The 22488-nt window shown below is 33.7% G+C and overlaps 2 protein-coding genes across 2 annotated transcripts; one reads left to right on the forward strand and one right to left on the reverse strand.

Annotated features, from left to right (window-relative positions):
- Positions 1–1039: 1039 nt before the first annotated feature.
- On the reverse strand, positions 1040–13201 carry LOC133200121 (N-alpha-acetyltransferase 60-like). The gene is made up of 6 exons (XM_061335870.1): positions 13090–13201; positions 9375–9606; positions 9003–9132; positions 6670–6766; positions 5063–5297; positions 1040–3662 (listed from the first exon to the last, which is right to left on the reverse strand). The coding sequence occupies exons 2-6, from the start codon at positions 9482–9484 to the stop codon at positions 3539–3541; spliced, it is 696 nt and encodes a 231-aa protein (XP_061191854.1). The 5' UTR covers positions 9485–9606; positions 13090–13201; the 3' UTR covers positions 1040–3538.
- Positions 13202–13362: 161 nt separating this feature from the next.
- LOC133200124 (2-(3-amino-3-carboxypropyl)histidine synthase subunit 2-like) lies at positions 13363–18329 on the forward strand. Its single transcript, XM_061335871.1, has 6 exons — positions 13363–13828; positions 14930–15042; positions 15549–15766; positions 16062–16778; positions 16966–17139; positions 18190–18329. The coding sequence occupies exons 1-6, from the start codon at positions 13679–13681 to the stop codon at positions 18318–18320; spliced, it is 1503 nt and encodes a 500-aa protein (XP_061191855.1). The 5' UTR covers positions 13363–13678; the 3' UTR covers positions 18321–18329.
- Positions 18330–22488: the final 4159 nt, after the last annotated feature.

The following is a 22488-nucleotide window of genomic DNA, read 5'->3' on the forward strand; positions in this document are numbered from 1 at the left end:
TAGAGGTATTGGGCATTGAAAAAATAAACTTTATAATAATTCCTAATTCCTAGACCTTCCTAGATGGTCGACTTTTATGAAATTTCACAATTTGGTGACTTTTTACAATAACTTTCATGTACTTGACTGAAAAAAGAAATTTCTAGGGCAGAAATACCATAAATATGGGGAAAAAAATGTGATAATTTGGCACTTTTCCAGCAAATTCTTATAGGGTCCAATAGTAAAATTTGACAACTTTTGAGATGGCCCCTTAAGAAATCGGGATGATAAACTTTCAATTATTTAATCTTAAATCAATAAATGTAATTGTGAAACAACTAATTCAAGAAAATTTATCAAAATATCTAGGGTAGAAATATTTAAACTCGGCCTCGTTAACCTTTGGCTCAGGTGAGCTAAAAGATTACTATTCTTTCTGAAATTAGCAGATTTAATGGAAGGACAGCAAGGCTATCAAAGCCAATAGAAATAGCTAAGCACAATTCCACAGAACACTTGCAAATCTCAATTGCAAGATAGGGGTTCTTACAACATCTGATAGATGATAACCCTAGCTAACCCTAGCTAATTTTATTTCATGAATTACAGTTCTCAGATTGAAATCAATAATCTATTTTGAAAGACTGAATATGGTGTAAAATGATGAAGTTTTTTTTTTAAATATAATGCATTGAAATTCAACACATTTCATCTTGTATTGAATCCAATGGGTGTAACATGAATTTTACCTTTTAATCAAATTTCGTCGCTTTCGCTAAGAGGTGGCAATATTTTTGGGTCTATCGTAAAATGGTTTCCAGTTCTGAGTTTTTGCAATGTAAGTCGATGAGTCTCTCTAACTTGAGAAAGACCCCTCAGGCTATTGATTTGAGGCCAAAAGGTAAAAGGTCTAGGTCAATTCTTCACAATCATCTTCATTTTGTTAGGTCTTTCACCAATTTATTTTGTCACTAAGCAAGGGACATAAATTCTATTAATTAGCTTGTTTAAGTTGCACTCTTGCAACCATAGTGAAGCATAGAGGAAAACAAATATAATCTTTTTGAAATATTTATTTCATCCGTAATTTTAATGAATAACACAGAATGGACAGTAACTACACAAGTATTTAAATATATCAACAAACAAATAAAACGTCACAGATTCCATAGCATACATCATGACCTGAAACGATAACAAGTGACTCCAAATTAAAGCATATTTTTTAATGAAAACTGTGCTTTGCATTTCTATCTATTCCATTTAGTGGTACATGTAAATACATACCTATTGGTGATACATCTACAGTGACCGTAATGAACATCTACTATTTGAACTAGGACAGCTAGTTTGTTCCATTTTCCAATGTATAATTATTATTTTGCTCCCCATATTTAAATGATTGTTCATTAATTTTGGGATTTGATATTAATAATCATTTTCTACAATCTATCATTATCTGGGGCAGTAGTCGAAGATTTGTCAATGAAAAATGCAATAGTGTCCCAGAATGCAATATTTCAGTAACGTATTAACTATCACAGAAAAAATGTGTTTGTTCTGGTGTTAGCACTAAAATGCATAATGGTGTTGCCTTGCACAATATCTTGATGTTTTGAGTCACAACAAAACAATTTTAAGACATGAAAAAGACATATGTACATAATGTTGGATTTCAGTTTCAGAGAACATATCACAGAGATGGTGTGAACTTTAAAAAAAAAAAAAGAAATACAGTGAACATGAACAATTGATAAAATTTTTAGAAATATGGGATGTTCTGCAGGAAAAACTAATAATGTTTTGGATGTTTTGTGCAAAAACAAAAAACAAAAAAAAACCCCACAGTCAAACTTCTTGTCCTCATTTGAAGTGCTGGAATTAGACCAATGGCATGAAAATATAGAGAATATACAGCATTTCTAAAATATGTGTATCTGATGTCTTTTTTTTATTACTTATATTTCAGGTAAAGTAGCATCTAGATGGACAATTAATACATGTTATCATCAAATTGTTAGTTGAATTGGTTTCTCAGAGCTACCTACTTCTACCTAAATGTATGTTAAAGTATGTGCAAAGAAATTAACATTATGCCCAGAGTAACATTTTCAGTTTTTAAACATACTAAAACAGCTGAGTACAATAACACTCCAGCCCATCAACATAGGCTAGTTACATGAGTTAATATTAAAAAAAATAAACTCCACTTGTATGTTTTTTATATCCTGAACAAGCAACAAATTAATGGTTTTAATAACAGCTTTGTAAAATTAAAAAGAGTAAGAACAAATGAGATCAGAGTTCTTTCCATAAAATGTTGTCACACTCACAGACACACCTACAGTCAAACATACATGTACATGTATTTGCAATGAAGATCGAATTTCTTATTTGTTGCCATGCCTTTATCAGAAATAAATTTGCATGGAATCATAAAGCTAATTTGTCTTGTTTCCTTAACAGACTATGGCTACCATATAAGATTTGAAAAAAAAAAAGATTGTGGATTAAATTTTTCTTTACAGCCATATATGGTCAGTTCTACTGAATGCTAAAAAAGATTTAAATAAATTCTACTTTAAAAAAACTGTGATATTTGATGATACATAAATTTACTTTTAATAGATAAATCTAAATAATGGCAAAGGGATTCAAGAAAGTTAGTGTATACATGTACTATGAAATCGATTTATGTTGGAAAGTAAATTGAAATGATAGATGTACTAAGCAACCGACTTTAAAAATGTTCAAACTGTAAAGAATAAATTTGACTTTTTCTTCATATCTTAATTGCTTATGTTTATTGCTGTACATTTCATATCTGGCCAAATCATGAAAAATTTTCTAAGGCCATAAGTGCTTGTAAATGAAAATCTTGAACACAAAAAGATGACAGTATTTTAACAAGTACAGTACCCTAAGTAGGAAAAAGACCTTTAAGTTTTCCTTTCATACCCTGCAATGGAGGAATTCATGGTTACATTTAAAAATTCTTATTCTTAAATGTGGAAGTTGTTCATTAAGTCTTAATGCAAATAGTCTGCATCTCAAATATTTTTCATTTCACTGTTATACATGAATACATAAAAATATGTTTAAATAAATAATACAAAAGGTAATAAACACATGGAATCCATTGGAATTGGCACTCAAAAAACATGTCCTCACCAACTAAATCATAGCAATAAATTATAATTTCTAACTCTCAATAAAAAATTTCTTTCAAAACAATGCAAATGATCCATTGTGTCAGTAAGCCAGAGTATTTGTTTATTTTTTCTTGGTTGAAGATAAACTAATTTGGCCTTTAATTTCTTAACATTTTCAGTATCTTTAACGAGGCAATATTTCTGATAATAAAAAATACATTTAGTTTGATTGTAGGCATCATAACTACTTTGCTGGAGTAAAACAGCGAAGTTCACATGGTTCTAAATATTACTGGAAAATGGAAGAAAGACCATGGTACCATTTATCGAAAGAATACTTCTGAAATTTTCCCTGATAGGATTATACTTTTTGAGATGCTCCCTGGTAGGAAATGGAATGGTGACTAGTCAGAGGTGGCCCCAGCCAAGAGTCGACAAAACCATCCACGTACACTTCGTATGATCTGTCGTGGTAGGGCACATGGCTGTAACTTCATCAATAACTCTCCCATATTCATGAAATAATCAGTATCACAATTAAGGAAATTACTGATACATAATTTTGTGAAATTAATTTTGAATATAACACATGTTTATAATAAAAGTCCATTAAAGGTGTAAATTGATCAGATGGTTACAATGCTGATCTATTTTTCTAGTTCCTAGTCAAGTGAATTGTTTCTTATCATACAAGTAGGCCATATTAAGATTTGTTGAAGGGTTGTTTCCAATAGGAAAGAATTTAATTCAGAAAAGTTACTTTAAACAAATAAATGTACATGGCTAAAAATATTTGCTAGTAAAAGGTCCCAAAACCAACATTTCTTGCATGAAAGTAATGATTAGTTTATCGTATATATTTCCTACGTCTTGTCCTGAATTCTCAGCTGTAGTTCGAGTCCATTAAATCTTTACACCCACAATGTATGTTTTCCCAAACTTTTTAGTGTTCTTCAATCATTTATTAAATCAAAACAGATAATTCATATCAAAATTTTCAGTTAATACATCCCCACTTACTAACATTGCAGAGTAAAATCAAAAATAATTTTATTAGAATCCATTTTAATTTTTTGAACAAAGAATTACACTACTTCTCTTATTTTTACTGTAGATCACTTTTTATTTGCAAGAACTTTATTTTGGTGTAATTATGTGAGACTGCCTGCTTGCCAAAATTTAATTTTCAATGTATATTTGTAGTACAAAAGATTATATAGAACATAACCGGAGATTGTGAAAATTATCTCCCTTATAAACACCAAATAGCCATCTCGCGAAATTAAAGTGTTGTGAAAATTTGGTGATCGACAGTACATGTGTGTACAAATGCATAGGGAAACCACATGTAAAGCTATAATAAACATAAGGCCCTATGCTCACTTAAGTCCTAACTGGTGGAGGGCTGAAAATTTAGACCTGTACTCAGCACTTATGGCCTTTGAGCAGCGAGGGATCTTTTTTGTGCCAGCACCTACTGTGACATGGGGTCTTGGTTTATATGGTTTAATCAGAAGGAATGGTCTCTGCATCACACAGCAGATTTGAACCTGCGACGTAAGGATCAACTCCTTACTCCGCAACTCTAGAACAAAGGCTCTTACCACCTCGCAATGCTCGTGACTTTTGTTTTTTGTAGATCTCTCAAGAGTGTGTATTTTTTGTTCACAAAAAAGGAAAGGAGGGGTCTGGAACCTAATCGAAATTAGTTGAAGGTTCTAAAGAAGATAAATTGTAAAATGTTCATAGACAAGTTACAAAAAATGCCACACAGTGGATGGAATCAGGACCAATTTTGATTGAAAAGGCTCCTTCAACCTACATGTAGCCTATGTCTCTAGTGAACTGAAAATGGGGTGACATCATATATTGTTGACCATAACGTGATTTGAATTTGCATTAAACAACCAGGATTTTCTAAAGGATATATTGTGGACCAAGGAGGTTTTCCACCATTGATGTACAACACATAGAGATATCCATCTCTAGGTTTTCCTTGTATTGAGTAGTAGTAAGGGAGGAAGCTGTGGACATTAAATCTTCGCTTCTCGTAAAACTTGATGGCAACACAATTGGTGGCCAGGACATGGAGATATATGGCTTTACAGTTGTAACGCTCTTTGGCAGTGAGGTAAGAGATTAAGCTATCTAATAACAAGGAAGCTACAAAAAAAATAGTTAATGTATGTAATTAGCAATAAAAAAAGATATTACTGATATGTGTTAAGTTTCTGCAGATAGTTTTAGTTTACTTTGGTTTCATCAATATTCATTAAACACTAATTTTCATGGACTTCGTTGACGAGACAATCCACCAAATAAAATGTTCATTCAAATAAGAAATGTGACAATGATTTTTATTGGAAGGACCACTGTGAATTGTACAAAATACACAAAAATTAATGCCCATGAGTATTAAAGAAACCACAAGACGTAAATAAAACAAGAGGCCCATGGGCCACAATGCTCACCTGAGTCACCTTGGCCCTGCTGTTCTACAGAGGAAGATTTTTTAAAGCTACTCTTTAAAAAGACTTGTTCCTACATTTTACCTTGTAAAACTCTGATCCCCTACTGTACCTCCATCCTATCCCCAGGGGTTATGATTTAAGCAAACTTGATTCTAAACAACCTGAGGATGCTTGTACATTTAACAATAATCTTGGCCATGCTGTACTTCAGAAGATTTTTTAAGATTTGTTTCCTATATATATAACCATGTAGAACTTTGATTTCCTATTGTGGCTCAACCCTGGGGGCCATGATTTGAGCAAACTTATATCTGCACTACCTGAAGACTTCCATTTGAGTATGACTTATCAAAGCTCTGCTGTTCTTCATCAGATTTTTTTTTAAAGAATATTTTCTAAATATAACCATGTGAAACTGAGATTTCCTATTATTGCCCCAAGCTACTCCAGTGGCCATGATTTGAACAAACCCGAATCTACACTACCTGAGAATGCTTCATATGAATATGACTAATGAAAGCTCTGCTGTTCTTCATCAAAAAAATTTTAAAGAATATTCCCTGTATACTTGTATTACCATGTAAAACTTTGATACCCTATTGTGGCCCCACCCTATTCCCTGGGACCATAATTTGAAAAAAAAAATTGGAGCTACACTATGTAAGCAAGATTTCATTTAAGTTAAATCTTTCCTGGCCTGGTGGTTTTTGAGAAGAAGATTCTTAAAAGATGTCACTATATTTTCACCAATTCTTAATTATCTTCCTTTGAAAGGGGGTGATGCTCTTCATTTGACAAACTTGAATCCCCAAGGATGCTTTGTGGAAAGTTTGGTTGAATTTGGTTCAGTGGTTCTTGAGAAGTCAAAAAATGTTAAAAAGTTTACAAAACAAACTGACACCAGACAAAATGTGATCAGAAAAGCTCACTTGAGTTTTCAACTCAGGTGTGCTAAAAATCCAATAAGGAACTTGCATAATGAATAAAATATTACATGTTTAAATGTGATAGAGGCCATTAGGAATTTTTATATAATTAGGATTGACTCTAGATGAAATACATACCTATTCCATGTTTTCTGTAGTCCACCACCACACCCAGGCTGAGAATATAGGCCACCTGACATGTTGAGGGATAATAAGAGGCCAGTATATCTGCATCCTACAATGTTAAGCAATTATACTGCATATTGATTAAATGTATTTTGAATCACAAAAAAGGATCTCCAAGGCTTTTGCCAATGAGACACAAGTTTTTCAATAAACAAGAGATGTTTGTGAAACACTTATGCTCCCCTCCAACCCAACCCTCCCCACCTTTGGACATACATTATAGGGTTTGCTCGAATGTACCCAAAACAGAACTTGACCAAATTCAAAATTCTAAATTTCAATTTAGTATGTGCAACCCCTGCAAAGAAAATGAAACTGCAAATAATTGGAATTTTTTATAAGTCCAAGGGACATAACTCTTTCAAAAAATACTCGATCATACCCAAAACAAAACTTGACCTAAATATCCTTATGATAAATCTGTATACCAAATTTAAATTCAGTATGTGCCACCTCTGCAAAGAAAATGGAACAGATACTGCAAATAATTAGAATTTTTCTAGGTCCAAGGGGCATAACTCTGTCAAAAATTGCTCATCTGTACCCAAAACAGAACTTGATCTAGATATTCTTATGTTAAATCTGTATACCAAATTTCATATCAATATGTGCAACGTCTGCAAAGAAAATGAATGGAAAATGTTGGTGGACCGACAGACAGACCAACCTACGGACAGCAGCAAAGCAATATGCCCTTCCTTCTTCGAAGGGGGGGGGGGGGGGCATAAATATAAATACCAGTATAATGAAATCATGGCAGCTGTGTCCTATGATTTTAAGCTTGACTCAATTACTCTTTAACAGCCATAATCATATATACAGGACATAAAATTGTTAGAATTACACACACACACACAAAATACTCTTTAGAATTAATTTAAATGTTGTGTATTTTGTCTTCAACCATATTTGATCTTGAAAATGACCTTGAAAATTCTGGCATCAAGATCATGACCTATCTATTGTAACGATAAGCAAGGGGCTCAAATGAATCACATTTGCCCTTCTAATCTTAAGAAGATTTTTATAGATTTTTTTTCTATACATTTCCATGTAAAAGTCCATCCTCTAATTGTGCCTTAACCCTAACCACATGAGGTAAACTTGAATCTACACTTTATATGGATGCTTGCATATCAATGGACTAATCATGGCTTCTGTTCCTGAGAAAAATATTTCAAGACATTTTTCCTGTTTATTCCCCTAAAAAAAACTTTGTTCCCTATAGAGGACCCTTCCAACCTTGGGACCGTGATATAAAAAGAAATTGAATCTATACTACATGGGAGTGCTTACATATAAATGACTAAATGTGCCCTTGTCATGAGACTTTTAAAGTTTTTTCCCTTTATATTTCAGTGTTTAACTTTGATCCTATACTGTGGCCATACCTTAATAGCCAGGATTTGAAAAAAATTAAATCCATCCTCAATTTCCTATCCTCCACAGGGTAGTTTTTCTTTAATTTGGTCCTATGGTTCTTGAGTAAAAGATTTTTTAAAAAGATTTTTTAAGCAATGTTAATTTTGATATGCGTAGAATTGTATACTGTAGATTACTTAATTTTTTTCAAGAAACTTTATTTTCATGAGATTGTTATTTGGTATTTATAAGCGAGAAAAAAATTTCAAGAATTTCGGTCATTGCTCTTTAAAATCTCTTGTAATACTAATATACAAGAAATTGACATTCTCGCGAGCAGACAGTTTCGCATAACTATGCAAAAATAAAGCTCTCGCAATCAAAAAAAGATTTACAGTAATAAAAAGATTCTGTAAGTTTTACAGTCAGATAAGTAGCGATAACTGAGATATTTGGGGGTCAAAGTAGGTAGTTCTTGCACTTGTCTAAAAACAATCAATGCTACTTCCATTTTTTTTTTTTTAATAAAAAAAAAAACTGTGATGTCACATCAATCATATTTTTCTTATATATTTTTTATTCTTATATTATTCTTATATTTCTTATATTATATTATTATTTTTCTTATATTCTAACTTATTTATCTTCATTTGAGAGAGGGCTCTTCATTTCAACAAACTTCACCCAAGAATGATTTGAGGCGAGGTTGGTTAAAATTGGCCTAGTCGTACAAGAAAAAGGGTTGAGAAGATGAGAAGATTACAGACAATACACCACACACAGCTAAACAGACGCTGGACACTCTTTGATCAGAAAATCTCACTTGAGCCTTTGGCTCTGGTGAGCTAAAAACACTAGAAGACTCTACTCAGTTTGCGGGGGAGTGAGGAACTTAATGTTTTAGAATACTTTATCATTTGAACCTCTTTATTGGTGTTGGCAAGTTGTTTGACCTCAACCACAATAATTCCTATGATTCTGGAATGGTAGGTGGCTGCCAGGGAGTAAAACTTGGGATTGGAAGTTATCTCCTGGTACCAGGTGTCTGGGTATCTGTAAAATTTTGGTATTTTTCAAATTATTGAACTTTAGTATCTGAAATACTGGTACTGATATCTCAAATACTATGGATATGTCTTGAATCTTCGGATATCTTGAATGTTTTCTCAGTACCATTAAGTTCAAATTAAGGGGGTTTGAACGTATACATCTAATATTAAGAATGGGTCAAATAAATGATGTTTGAAATTATAGAGTCTTTAAACAATACACTTAACAGAGAATGCATCACTTACTCAATAGGAAACCATTCTGTACACAGCCTTTTTACTTCATCAATGTCATTTGGACAGAGAAACCTGAACTGGACCTCTCGCTGGACACTGAAGGACATGGGCTGATTCATGTCCACCTCCACAATTTGTTCATTTCCTATAGTGACTGTATGGAGTTACCTCGCAGATTTAGAGAAACATTTCTTGCTTTTTTCACCTCATATCAAGGTTCTTCATCTGTAGCCATATTTTCCTGGAAAGGACACAATAAAATAAGCATCTTCATCCAAATACTACAGTTTTCTTGGGGATCAAATTTCATGGTTTGGGCATGAAATAAAATAGTGCTGATATGAAAATTAGTGGACAATCACCTTGTCCTATTCTGTCATTAGTTAATTTTTTATTTTGTTGATCACCAGTATGTAATTTTGTGGTCTGGCTCAATCACCATCACAACTACATGTATGAGGGTTGTCCAGTAAAATCGTGGACAAGTTGTATAGATTGAAAAATTATAATCATTACTGCGTTCTAAAACTTTCCTTTCTTTTTAGTACATTTTTCATCAATACATATAGCAAATTTCAAATATATATCTGCTCAAATAAACAAAATATGAGACTTTATGTTATATGTGGTATCGATTTACGGCGCACAGATGATAACGTCAAAGTGTCTAAGGCAGCGTCACATTTCCTCTTTGCTAAATAAAAGTTGGATAAGCCCCATTTAAATTCGGGGATTTCATTAATGCACATACTTGATTTTCCCTTTATTCCTCCATAAACAGTCGAGGAACCAATCTCGCACACACATGGGGCCTTCTGAAGATTTATCAGTAAGTTATGGACAGTACTCTCACTATCATTCAACTAAATAGGCTATCTTATATCGACAGTCTACAGTGACAGCGTCTTTTGCTATTGCCAGTAGCTGTTTGTCCGTATGTTTTGTTCTACCCAGTAAGCAGATCAAAAAGCTTCCGCTTAGAAAACTCCCATTTCACTTGTATACTAAAGATCTAGTGATATTTTAATACTTTTTTCTTCTGTAGTCATTTAAAGCTTCTTAGGGTGTCATTACCACATCTAAATCAAACTGAACTGCTCTCCGGTGCGCCGTAACGTCACAAAACATCCCCATTTTTCATGTGTTGCATTTACTTCTTTCCCATTTCAAATGTTTGGGAAACAGCCAAAAATTAAACAAATGCCTTGATATTTTACAAAAGAAGAAATAATAGATAGTGGATTAGAAATAGGATAATTTTTACCCCAACCTTATCTATTTATTATTTAATACTTTTATTCTGAAATAATTCTCGTATATTCGCTAATGAAACCCTGTGTTTTTGATCGTGCGCCGTAGGACCGTACCCTGTGCACATTCAAGCATAATAAAATCTTTATGTCTATATTTTTTCAAAAAAATGAAGATGCACTAAAATATGATGAATAAACATTTGCTGAAAATTTCAGCTTAGTGCGCCCATTATTTTTTGAGAGAAACGCTTTGTCCACGATTTTACCGGACAACCCTCGTAAAATTTAAGCTCTATGAAAAATTATAAAACCACAATACTCAAATTCAAATTTTTTTTGGTGGTGTTATTATATTGAAAATTAATTAGTAACAAGTAATTAGCCCCTTCATGATAACTGCAGTACTACTCTTTTGCAGGGCAAATCAATAACATTTGGCAAAGTTTTTGTTGACAGATAATTAAATGACGTATATTAAACAATTGCTTTTACGTCATATTTCACCAAAACACATCATTTTGCCCTGCAAAAGAGCAGTACCACAGTTATCGTGAAACAGTCTATTCTACATAATTAGCTATCTCACCATAACAGATATTTTGAAATGTACAATTTTTTTTATTGATGTTATTTTTTATACATTATGATGCATGTATTTAAGGATTACATAATCATTATTATTGTAAAGGTTCAAAAGTAATGTTTTTCCTTCTTTTTAAATTTAAAAAATCCACCAGAATTAGTTCTGAAATCTTCTTTAGTTAATTCCCAAGAACTCCTTAGCTTCTGCTTGGACCTACATGTATAATATACATATATGTGGCGGATGGGCAGCTTCGATCACAAGTGGCCAGATTGGTAAGTTGGTAAGGCACCTGACTAATGAATTCAGGGGGCCTGGGTTCAAATCTTGGTCTTGTCTGTCACATTTCTCTCCTTTCCTGTTACCAGTCTGGTCGAACCCCCGAACGGGGGTATACCCCCAAACGAGGGTTTTCCGTCCCGTCATGCAGTGCGCAAGAACAGTAACTCTTGCCGTATCCAATATAAACAAACTTGCCTATATCATCTATCTTAGGAAAAAGATCGATAATAATGTTATTTCTGCTATGAACTTGGTAAAATATCAACAGAAAAAAATTAACAGGTTAAGTTTTCCATAGTTTGAATTTATAATGTAGGAATAACATTATTTTGTACAGGGACCTATAGTATATAGGTCCCTGTTTTGTAGGACGTCTCAATTAGGATTATGGAATTAAAAACACAAGGAAAAATATTCTAAGAATGAGGAAAATATTAATTTAGAATCTAGATTTAAATAAAATTAAATATAATCGTGTTATTCCCCAAACAATCGTATTTATTTAAAAAAAAAAACTACAACAACAAGTTGCCGAACATTTAATTTAATTCTTATAAGATATAAAAGACAATAAATACGATAGATTTCATTTGAATTTTATTTTTATATTATTTTTGTTACACTTCCTGGGCGTGATTATTGATAATAAAGACTGTCGATTGCTAGTCAGAGGAAATGCGGACAGAAACCCACGATCATAAATAAATCGATATTGGCACCATTTTTTCTTGCATTTTACTATGAAAATAAAAGATATATGGTAGAATGATACATTTTTTTTTATAATTTCAATTTAATGTTAGTTGCTTATGTCTGTTTATCGAATATTTTATCTTAAATACCTGCATGTCAAGGAGCAAAAGATCGCCAACTTTGCCAGTGAATAAATCCCGATTTGTACAATAAAGTTGTATTTTTGTAAAATACAAACTCTAAAAACACCTTTAATCTATCATTTCCGAGTGGTTTTACATTTGCCAAATAATCCGTTACTTTGCACCGGCGATTTTTGTAAACCCCTACTTTTTGCGTGAAATACGCACATTTTTAAGCATCTGCGCATGCTCCTACCCCCGTTTGGGGGTATGGATTTCCCATTTCCGTTTACCCCCGTTCGGGGGTTTGACCAGACTGGGTACATGTATAGCATCTTGAAAAATAATGTTCAAAAAAAGGGGGGGGTGTCTGTCAGTGGTCCAGTGTGTCTCAGAAGGAGATTCAAAATTTAACAGAAATGTTGTAAGATTAATTCGCTGACAAGAATTAGAATTTGTGCTTTGGATTTGGAACAGTTAGTGACTGTTACAAATGACAGCAAGTCTATATTTCATGACAGAATGTATCTTTCCAATGATACCTCTACCATTTAAGATCATTCACCAGTCAAATCTGTTTCGTTGGCCCAAAAGTGCACATGATGTGTGAATTGTGAATGTTATATATATTGGCAAATATGAGATGATGCAAATGATTTATATACTGGCAATGTAAATGGTATTCCTTGGTGAGGGTGTGCCTGTAAATGAAATATTGTTTTCAACAAAGTCTGTGCCAGTTTTGTGACATAACTGCCAATAATCGACCCAAATATAGACTTATTACTCACCTATGAGAGCAATTATATGGAAAGACAAATTTTTTTATCAATATTCTTAGCTGCACCGTAATAACAAAATAACACAAATATTGCAGAAGGACTTTCTCTGTAAACAATTTCCTTCGTCTGTTTCACAAGAACGCTTGAATTGTGTGGCATTGGGTAAAACTATTCGTCAAAACTGGACTGGAAAAAATAAATTGAACAGTATTTTAGAGAAGGAACGAGATATAGGATAATATTGATAAGGAATTCTTTTTATTTCTTTAAAAATATTAAAGTTCTTATTATTTTCGCAGCTGCCAATGTAGATGCGAAACAGTGAACAAAGCATTCCCTATGCTACAAGCATGGAATGACAATGTACACAACATGTGAATGATGAGTTAGAAGGGCTCCCTAATCAGGGGTGAGAGGTGTAGTAATGTTAACTGGTCGAAGAAGATATTTATTTGTAAATTTTCCAGAGCATGTGATTGAAATGATATGGTTTTAAATCTTTACTATAATTAAACCAAATTGGTCAAAAAGTGAAAAGCGTACTGAAGTACAGACCCAGTATTGGACTGCTGATCCTGAGATACTACATTAAGACACAATGTCAGCCTTTAGTACTGCCGACGAAATAGTTATCCAGAGGAAAATTGATGCTACAAAACTACATTCTTCTACTGCCAGGAGTGAGATAGAGGATGTGTATGAAATCCCAAGGTGTGCCAGGTGGATAACAAGCAATAGTTATGAAAGGGTAAATCACCTGCACATTAATATAGGCTATCCCTCAATCAATATCAGAGATGTAAAATACATACTGTTAAGTATGACAAGAGGCCCATGGGCCACAATGCTAACCTGAACCATATTGGTCATGATGTTCTTTATCAGCAGACTTTTCCCCCTGTGCTTCCTCGTTCCTTCCAAAACTTTAATTGCCTATTGTGGCCCCACCCTACACCCAGGGGCCATGATTTGAACAAAAATGAATTTACAATACTCAATGATACTTCCGTTTAAATAAGACTAATCAGGATTTGTTCTTGAGATGATTTTTAAAGATCTTTTCATATATATTCTTATGTAAAACATTGGTCACCTATTCCGGCCCCAACCTCCCCCAGGGGTCATGAATTGAACAATCTTGAATGTAAATTACCAGTCAGTGAGAATGTTTCAACATAAATATGACTAATCATTGCTTTACTGTTCTTGAGAAAAAGATTTTTAAAATTTTTTTTTTCTATATGTTCACATCTGAAACCCTGATCAACCATTGTGGCCCCACCTACCTCTAGGGACCATGAATTCAACATCTTGAATCTACAATACCTGAAGATGCTTCCATATTAACATGACTATTCATGGCTTTGCTGTTCTCGAGAAGAAGATTTTGAAAGATTTCTTTCCTTATATTACTTTATAAAACTTTCATTCCCAATTGTGGCCCCACCCTACCCCCAAGGGCCATGATTTGAACAAACTTGAATCTACACTGTGTCAGGAAGCTCTCACTTAGGTTTCCTCATTTCTGGCCAAGAAGAGATTTTTAAGACACCAACCCTATTTTTTGCTTTTCCTTGATTATCTCCCCTTTAAAGAGGGCATTGCCCTTTATTTAAAAAAAAAAATTGAATCCCATTCACGCAAGAATGTTTTTTGATTTATAGTGAAATTGAAATTGGTCCTGTGGTTCTGGAGGAGAAGTTGAAAATGTGAAAAGTTAACAGACAGATGGACGGACAGACAGACGACAGACAACAAGTAATCAGAAAAGCTTATTTGAACCTATAGTTCAGGTGAGCTAATAACTTTATATAGATTAATTTTATTTTTCCTTTCTGTATATGCACAGGTTGCTCTCCAGTTTCCAGATAAGATAATGAGAGATGCAGCTCGAGTTGCTGAAAGACTAGAGGAAGAAACTAAAAAGAAAATAGCTATTTTGGGGGACACCTCATATGGCAGGTATATTGTATATTTATACTTTTAATAGCAACATTTATAATTTAATTCCTGAGATATATTTACATGTTTGGCATCTGATAGGTTTCATCACTGGTGGCCAGATATTTATACATTTAGCCCAGTAGAGCACCTGTCTAAAATTCAGGGGGATCAGGTTTGAATCTAACTAGTTTGATCCATTGCACTTCCTTTCTTTTTGTCAAGTCTTGTGTCTTGACCATGTATTGGATGACGGTAAAAACAAAATTTGCCATTGATGAGCCTTGTGCCTCTTAGAGCATGTTGAGTGATGAACCACATCAAAGAGGGGAGTTGTGTAAGGTCAGACAGGAATGTTTGCCATTGGTTGAGCACCTGTTTAGAAATTGAATCCTGGTTTGGCCCATTGTATTTTTTTCATTTCTGTTACACAATGTGTTATAAACTATTGTCATAAGTACACTGCAGGTAATATCTCTTAGATAGCATCAACGTTAGTAATGTTTTCCATTTTTACTTACAAAAAGTTGCTGTGTGGATGAAGTGGCAGCAGAGCACTTTTCGGCAAACAGTATCATTCACTTCGGTCAGGCATGTCTGAGCCCTACCAATCGTCTTCCTGTCCTGTATGTGTTTGGTCATCAAGAAATTGATGTAACAGATTGCATAGAGAAGTTTTGTAGTTTGTATTCAGCCGAGGATAATGTGGTCCTGATCTATGACACCGAATATGCCTATGTAGCAGGTAATACTAATAGAATTGACTGCATGGTTCTGTAAAATGTGGAAATTTAATTTGTGTTTATTTTTTTGCCAAGAAAGATTATATAAAATAAAGTCTCTCACGAGGCAACTTCTTTAAAAAGCTACAGTATACTAACTTAAACAAATAAAGGCATCACAGAAATAATAAACTTTACACATTTTGCTTTACATACCAGTAAACTTTCTCATCAACAAATATTATGTTCACTGGTTCTTGAGATTAAAACATATTTTGAAATATTAAAGTCTGTTGAAACTTTACATTTTCATTACAGAATCAATTTCCAGTCAACTGACTCCATATTTCAAGAATTTGACAGCGTCACAGCTAGATCTTTCAAACACTGGCTTAGAATCATTTTGTTCAGAAAATACTAGCTCTAGTCAAGAGAACAATGATTTGAACAGTTCAGCATCTGTAAGTACAGATTCTCAGGTTTCGGTTTTCAGGAAATGTGGGAGACTGTTTCCCAACTTGAGTGAACAGGAATTCAATGAGTCCAGAAAAATATTTTATATTGGAGAGGAAAGTCTGACATTATCAAACTTGATGATGACATTTAACAAGTGTACATTCTGTTGTTATAATCCATCACTAAAAGAAATTGTGAAAGAAAATGTAAGGAGCAACAAGGCACTGATGAAGCGCTTTCACATGGTAGAGAGGGCTAAAGATGCCAGTATTGTTGGAATAGTTGTTGGAACACTCGGAGTGGTGAACTATCTAAACATTATTAACAGACTGAAAGATATGATCAAGAGGGCTGGAAAAAAGAGTTATACTTTTGTAGTGGGCAAACTTAATGTTCCAAAACTGGCAAACTTCATGGAAATCGATGTGTTTGTTTTGGTGGCCTGTCCAGAGAACAGTCTCTTAGACAGCTCTGAGTTTTACAAGCCTGTTGTTACGCCATTTGAGATGGAGCTTGCTTGTAACAGTAACTTGGAGTGGGATGGGAACTATGTCACCAGCTTTGCAGACCTTTTACCAGGTACCTTAAGTATTTCGTCATTACTTTTATTTAGATTTGGATCAGTCATCTTTAGTTTCAATTTATTTTTGGTACCCAGTTTGCACATTAAAGGGAAATAACTCTGACAAGAAACTGAAATTCAGGATAAATCATAGGTGTTTTTTGTTTGCTTTTGATGTCAGTTGATTTTTGTCATCAATTCTAGGAGGATCATCTTATAGAGAGCTAATCATTCCTGATGAAGAGGTTGCGGATGTATCCTTGGTTACAGGGAAGATGAGAAATATAGGCGTGTCTAAAGACCCACCAGAAACCATGTCTTCTGTTGTCCTTCGTAGTCAAGCTCTGGGTGTGTCCACAATAAAGGCAGACTCAGCAGGTAAGATTATCCTCTGTGTTATATAGATTTCTCAATTAATTATCAAAGCTTTCAACTTGTATCCTTGGATTTTGAAATTGAATTTAAGTGCTTTTGGCTAGAAAGTATTAAAGTATATACATGTAGGTCCAGGCCTTCCAAAATCTGCTGGTACCCAGTACTTTTACCTGACTGAAATTTGAAGGAAAAAAAAATTATAACATATTTAATTAAAATCGCTTCCCTAAGGTATCTCCTATTTGGTTTGAAGTACCACATGTTTCTAATCTTTTTGAAAGCCTTGAATAGGTGCATCAGTGTTAATTCATTAGGTTCTAGAAATGATGAAACTGCAATCCATATAATAAATCTTGAAGGAGTGGAGAGTAGGATTTACAAATTTGATTAATACTTCTATAAGAAAATGATTGCTATCTATGACAGTAGGAAATAAAATGGATCCGTTAGTCAGAGTAAAAAGAAAAAAAAAAACATTTTCAGCTGACCTGTCCCATAGGCACAACTTAGCACTTCTGATTGAAGTCTGTTTGGCATATGCCAAAATATTTGTTGTCAGAACAGCAAGGATAAACTATTAACTCTCAAATTAAAATGAAAGCATCCTTTTGTAGTGGAGTTTAAAATTTATTCATGACCCTAGAGTGGGTCACAATATATCGGGTTTTGCAGTTTGATAATAGTGTGTCAACTACCTGCAGAACATCAAGACTTTAATTTGCTAATTTACTATGTGATGCAGTGATGATGATGTGTGTCCTTTGACTTAGTTTGGCAATGGAGCCAAGGAAAGGGTGCTTGCTACATATTAATTTGGCAGAGAGATCGAGAGTACCATAATAACTCATGTGAGCCCTGTGGCCTTTGGGCCTCCTATTATAGATAGACTTGAAATTTCATAAACAGTATGATCAGGATTCAGTATTTTGGTGGATCGATTTAATTTACTTGAAGTGGACCTATTTATCATTAGGGGGGAAAATGCACAATAATACAGAGAGACATCTTTTGAACTCTGGTCGGTAGATGTAATTTCCACTTTTCTTTTCACAGGGGAGTATCTTTCTAACAGATCATGGCGAGGCTTGGACCAGCAGCTTGGGCAGACCCCCGTGACAGATGCAGTGGAGGGATTGTTTGGAATAGCTGCTAATTATACTGAAAAACCAACAAATAAAGACTAATATATAATATGTGTATTTCTTACTCTTTTCCTGTAAAATGTTTAAAATGTTTGTATTTATTACAATATAATATAAATCTTGAATTGCAAGGATATATATTGAGAAATTGACCAGATTAGACAACTTTTTTTAAAATAATCGAATTTACTGAAAGAGGCTTAGAATTTACATCATATCAGGCAAGATTTCAGAATACAAAACATCCAGATTAGACAACTTTCACTGTAGATTCAAGTTTTTTTTTTTCATTTTTTTATCAAATAAAACCCAGGCTAGGCTGGAGTCAAAGTAAGGGTCTATATTTTACATAGGGGGATACAGTTTGGCCAGCTTTAGACAGATAAATATGCAGATGGTTCAACTTGCAGCTTTTTTAGGACAAGATGAGGCCGCAATGAGGGGGGAGGGGGGGGGGGGGTCGACGTCTTTCATAGTTTCAATCATAAAAAATCTTTTTGAGAACAGCAGGACCACAAGTTCTAAAATTAATGTGCAAGAATGTTCATGTACCGGTAGTACTGATTAAATTTGATCAAATCATAGTCCCTGGGTCTAGATTGGTGCCACAATGAATGAAGGCAAACTTTATACAAGTAAACACAGGGACAGCTAGTATGCAAAATCTTATGAACCCTCTCTACACTGCACATTAAAGAGTTCTGATTATATAGTATTTTTCTGCAGTTAGAGTGATCTCTCCTTAGTTCTGAATTCAAATAAACTGAAATCTTCAGTGTATTACTCAATTTGTGATCAAGCATTCCGAACATTTTAAAAAGCCAAGATAAAGTAGTTGAACAGTTTATTTGTATGTATTTCCCCCACTGAAGTAAACAACAGTGATTTTTGTTCATTGATACTTTGTTGCCTTTGAACATTATTCGGGGGGGGGGGGGGGGGGGGGGGGGGGGGGGGGATGCCATGTACCATATATTGAAAATTAAATAGATTAGCTCAATGATTGCACATTTATTCAGTATAATTTTCTCAGTGTCCAAAAGACATTTTGCACTGTTGTAATGAGGGTCCTTAAGGATGAATAACGCAAACTTTTTTTTCAGAAATTAGCAATGTATCTCAGATTTATATTTATATAAGTAACCTAAATAATGTTTACCAAGGTAAGTGTGAAAATTTTGTAAGAATTCGTAATAATGTTAAAGAAAGTGTGCAAAATTTTGTATAGTGTACATAGAAAACAGCGTAAAGTCGCATTATTTCAGCATCAAAGAAAACGTAATTTATATTGTATGGATTTATTGTGCTATTTTTATTCAAAATCGGTCCAAAAATGTACATCAATTCATGCATCAAATTTTTTGTGTTATGTATCCCTAAAGGTAGCAGAGGATAGATACAGCCAGAGTCCAATCTCCCCACATAGTTTAGATTCAAGTTTGTCCAAATCATGGCCTGTTAGATCAGGATAAGGCCACAAAAAGGGGGGGGGGGGTGTCAGATTTTACTTAAGATGCCCATGGATCAGAATGCTCACCTTAACTTTGGAGAAGATTTTAAAAAGATTTTTCTGTACATTTCCATGAAAAATTGATCTTGTATTATGGCCCCACTATAATTTTGAGGGGTCTCTAAATCCACACAGCATGGCAATGATTTAATATCAATATGACTAACATGGCTTTGCAGTTTGGAGATTAAATTTCTTTTCATGTATAGAAGCATTATCTACAATTGATCCCTACTTAAGCCATCTCTAACTCAGGGTTTTTAATTTGAACTTCTGATGAAAAGTATGACCATGAAAGTCAAGATAATGTGCAAGCTTTCCACATCATGTAGAATCAAGTTTGTTCAGACCATAATCTCTGGGACTAAGGTGGGGACATAGTAAGAAATCAAGTTTAACACTGGCAAATACTCAGTAAAATGGAAAAAAATTGATTAAAAACTTGTCAAGACCAGCAAGGGATATAAGTTAATTAATTTTCAAACATCCTCATGTTGTATAACCTCAACAGCAGTGAAATTATAGCACCCTAGAGTAGGGCCACAATAAGAAGTCAATATTCTGTATAGGAATATGAATGGGGAAAATCTTATTCTGCAGAACAGTATTGAGTTTGTCTAATTAATGTGAAAGCATTCCTGCATTCCCACATAATTTAGATTCAATAGGTTTCAAACTTGGTAGAGAAATGGGAGAGGGGGTTATAGGAAGAGGTGAATTTTTACATAGAAGTAAACAGACTTTTTCAGTACATATAACAGCAAGACAAAAATTTAAAAGACTAAAACCGTATCAATCAATAATCTGTAGAATTGTTCACACACAGTAAATGATGGTTGAATTTACTCTTATGTAACACAGGTGAGCATTGTAGCCCATGGGCTTTTTATCATTTAAAAAAGACTGCACAATTAAGAATAAAAACCCTTTAAAAAATCACAATATCTACCTGAACATTCCTGAGGGAAATCATAGAAATAAGGAAATCATAGAAATAAGGAAAAGACATATTCATCCAATAAAATGAATATGGCTTTGCTCATGATTTTGACCTACTGGAGATAACTCATTGATATACTGTACTTGTGCTAGAAATCTGAATCCCACTATGGATTTTCTGTTCATCTATACTACTTAACAGGAAAGAAATTATACATGTACATCAACCTAGAAGCCACTGTTGACAAAAATCAGGAAAAATTATTCCATTCTGCAGGTGAAAGAATGAGGCCCAAAGGTCATTAAAACTATTTAAATATCCAAGGCTGTTGATTCAGAAGTGAAATGTTGTTTGTGAATTTTGATACACTTCCCATATACAATGTAGCTAACAAAGCTCGTTAATGTCTTGCTTTTTGAAGGAAAAGTGATTCAATTTCCAAGATTATTCTATTTTGATCTACCAAGGTCTTGACTTTCCGAGAATTTAAACTATTAAATGGCATTATAGAAAAAGTATAAGAAATTTCTATTGCTGTATTTACAAACATGATCCTTCTATCTATGATTCCAGGAAGTCTCTTAGAAAAATAAGTTAATCTAAAAAGAAAATCCAATTTTTATTGAAGTAACCAGGGTAAAGGGGCCTGAACACAGATGCATATATTTATATTTTAAATTTCTACGTTTATTCAAAAATAATTTCAGTTACCGGTAAATGAATTGAACTTACATGAATATTCTTAGAATTCAATGACAAAGACATTCTTCTTTAAATCACGTCAAACGTCTGTGTTTGTAAACAGGGCACCAGCTCTGTCATTGTTAATGTTTATGAACCAGATGTGTTCAATTTGTTAACTGCACACAGCACTGAAAATGAACTGACAATGCAGGTGAGTTGGTTTTGCTTTCTCAAATTTCTTCTCTGTGTTTTCTGGATTATAGTTACGAAATGTTCCACCTGGAATATAGGGGGAATAGAGGCGTACTTGGAGAAGGGATTCCGGGCGTCAGTTTGTCTCGATACATATATGGTGATATACAGGTTCCGGGCGTAACCCAAGAGGAATCTAAGAGGAATTGAGCAGGAATTTGAGGCGAAAAATGCAAATGAGCTACGCCCGGAAAAATAAATGACGCCCGGAAAAAACTTACGCCTGGAAACTAAAATGACGCCTGAAGCAGAATTACGCCTGGGAAGTCCTTATTATTATATAATACTATGTGACCTAAAAACCTATAAACCAAGAAAAAACATTTAGGTTATGATTTACAATGTTAAAGTTAAAAATTTAGCCTTTTGAACTGGAAGAAAACATAATGACAGGTCATTAACATAGTATAGAAATATAATTTATAAAAGCCGTTTCAATTTTTTGTATAAAGGACACTGTCAAACACCACCATGAGTGTAAAATAATGTTTGAGAATTCAATAAACTTTTTAAAATACATTTTATCACTTCAATAATCAATCACTTCAATAATCATGACACTGAAACAAATTACTTAATACTGTTCTTCATTTATTCAGTACTTTACAATTCAAATGCCTCTATCAGACTAACTCAAAATATCTAAAGTAAAGAGTCAATAAGTTATAACTTATGATCATTGTACATAATCATAATCAAAGGATCTACTCAAGTTGATACCAGATATTAATTATCACACCTACCAGCAGATACTGTGTCATCCAGAACAAGTGTAAAAGCCTTAACATTGGTATATCTGTATTCCCTATTTCACTCACACTAAA

The sequence above is a fragment of the Saccostrea echinata genome, unplaced genomic scaffold (genome assembly GCF_033153115.1).
Source record: "Saccostrea echinata isolate AGI-Se365-2 ecotype Australia unplaced genomic scaffold, CSIRO_AGI_Sech_v1 ptg000037l, whole genome shotgun sequence".
NCBI lineage: Eukaryota > Metazoa > Mollusca > Bivalvia > Ostreida > Ostreidae > Saccostrea > Saccostrea echinata.

What these genes read in the sequence shown, in the direction of transcription:
- LOC133200121 (XM_061335870.1), bottom strand. Translation starts at nt 9,484, where the DNA reads ATGAATCAGCCCATGTCCTTCAGTGTCCAGCGAGAGGTCCAGTTCAGG. An exon ending in TTGCCAACACCAATAAAGAG is followed by an intron (nt 6,767 to 9,002) that starts GTTCAAATGATA and finishes TTAACATTGTAG; the next exon opens with GATGCAGATATACTGGCCTC. An exon ending in AAACCTCCTTGGTCCACAAT is followed by an intron (nt 3,663 to 5,062) that starts ATATCCTTTAGA and finishes TAATTGTGATAC; the next exon opens with TGATTATTTCATGAATATGG.
- LOC133200124 (XM_061335871.1), top strand. Translation starts at nt 13,679, where the DNA reads ATGTCAGCCTTTAGTACTGCCGACGAAATAGTTATCCAGAGGAAAATT. An exon ending in CGAATATGCCTATGTAGCAG is followed by an intron (nt 15,767 to 16,061) that starts GTAATACTAATA and finishes TTTTCATTACAG; the next exon opens with AATCAATTTCCAGTCAACTG. An exon ending in AATAAAGGCAGACTCAGCAG is followed by an intron (nt 17,140 to 18,189) that starts GTAAGATTATCC and finishes TTCTTTTCACAG; the next exon opens with GGGAGTATCTTTCTAACAGA.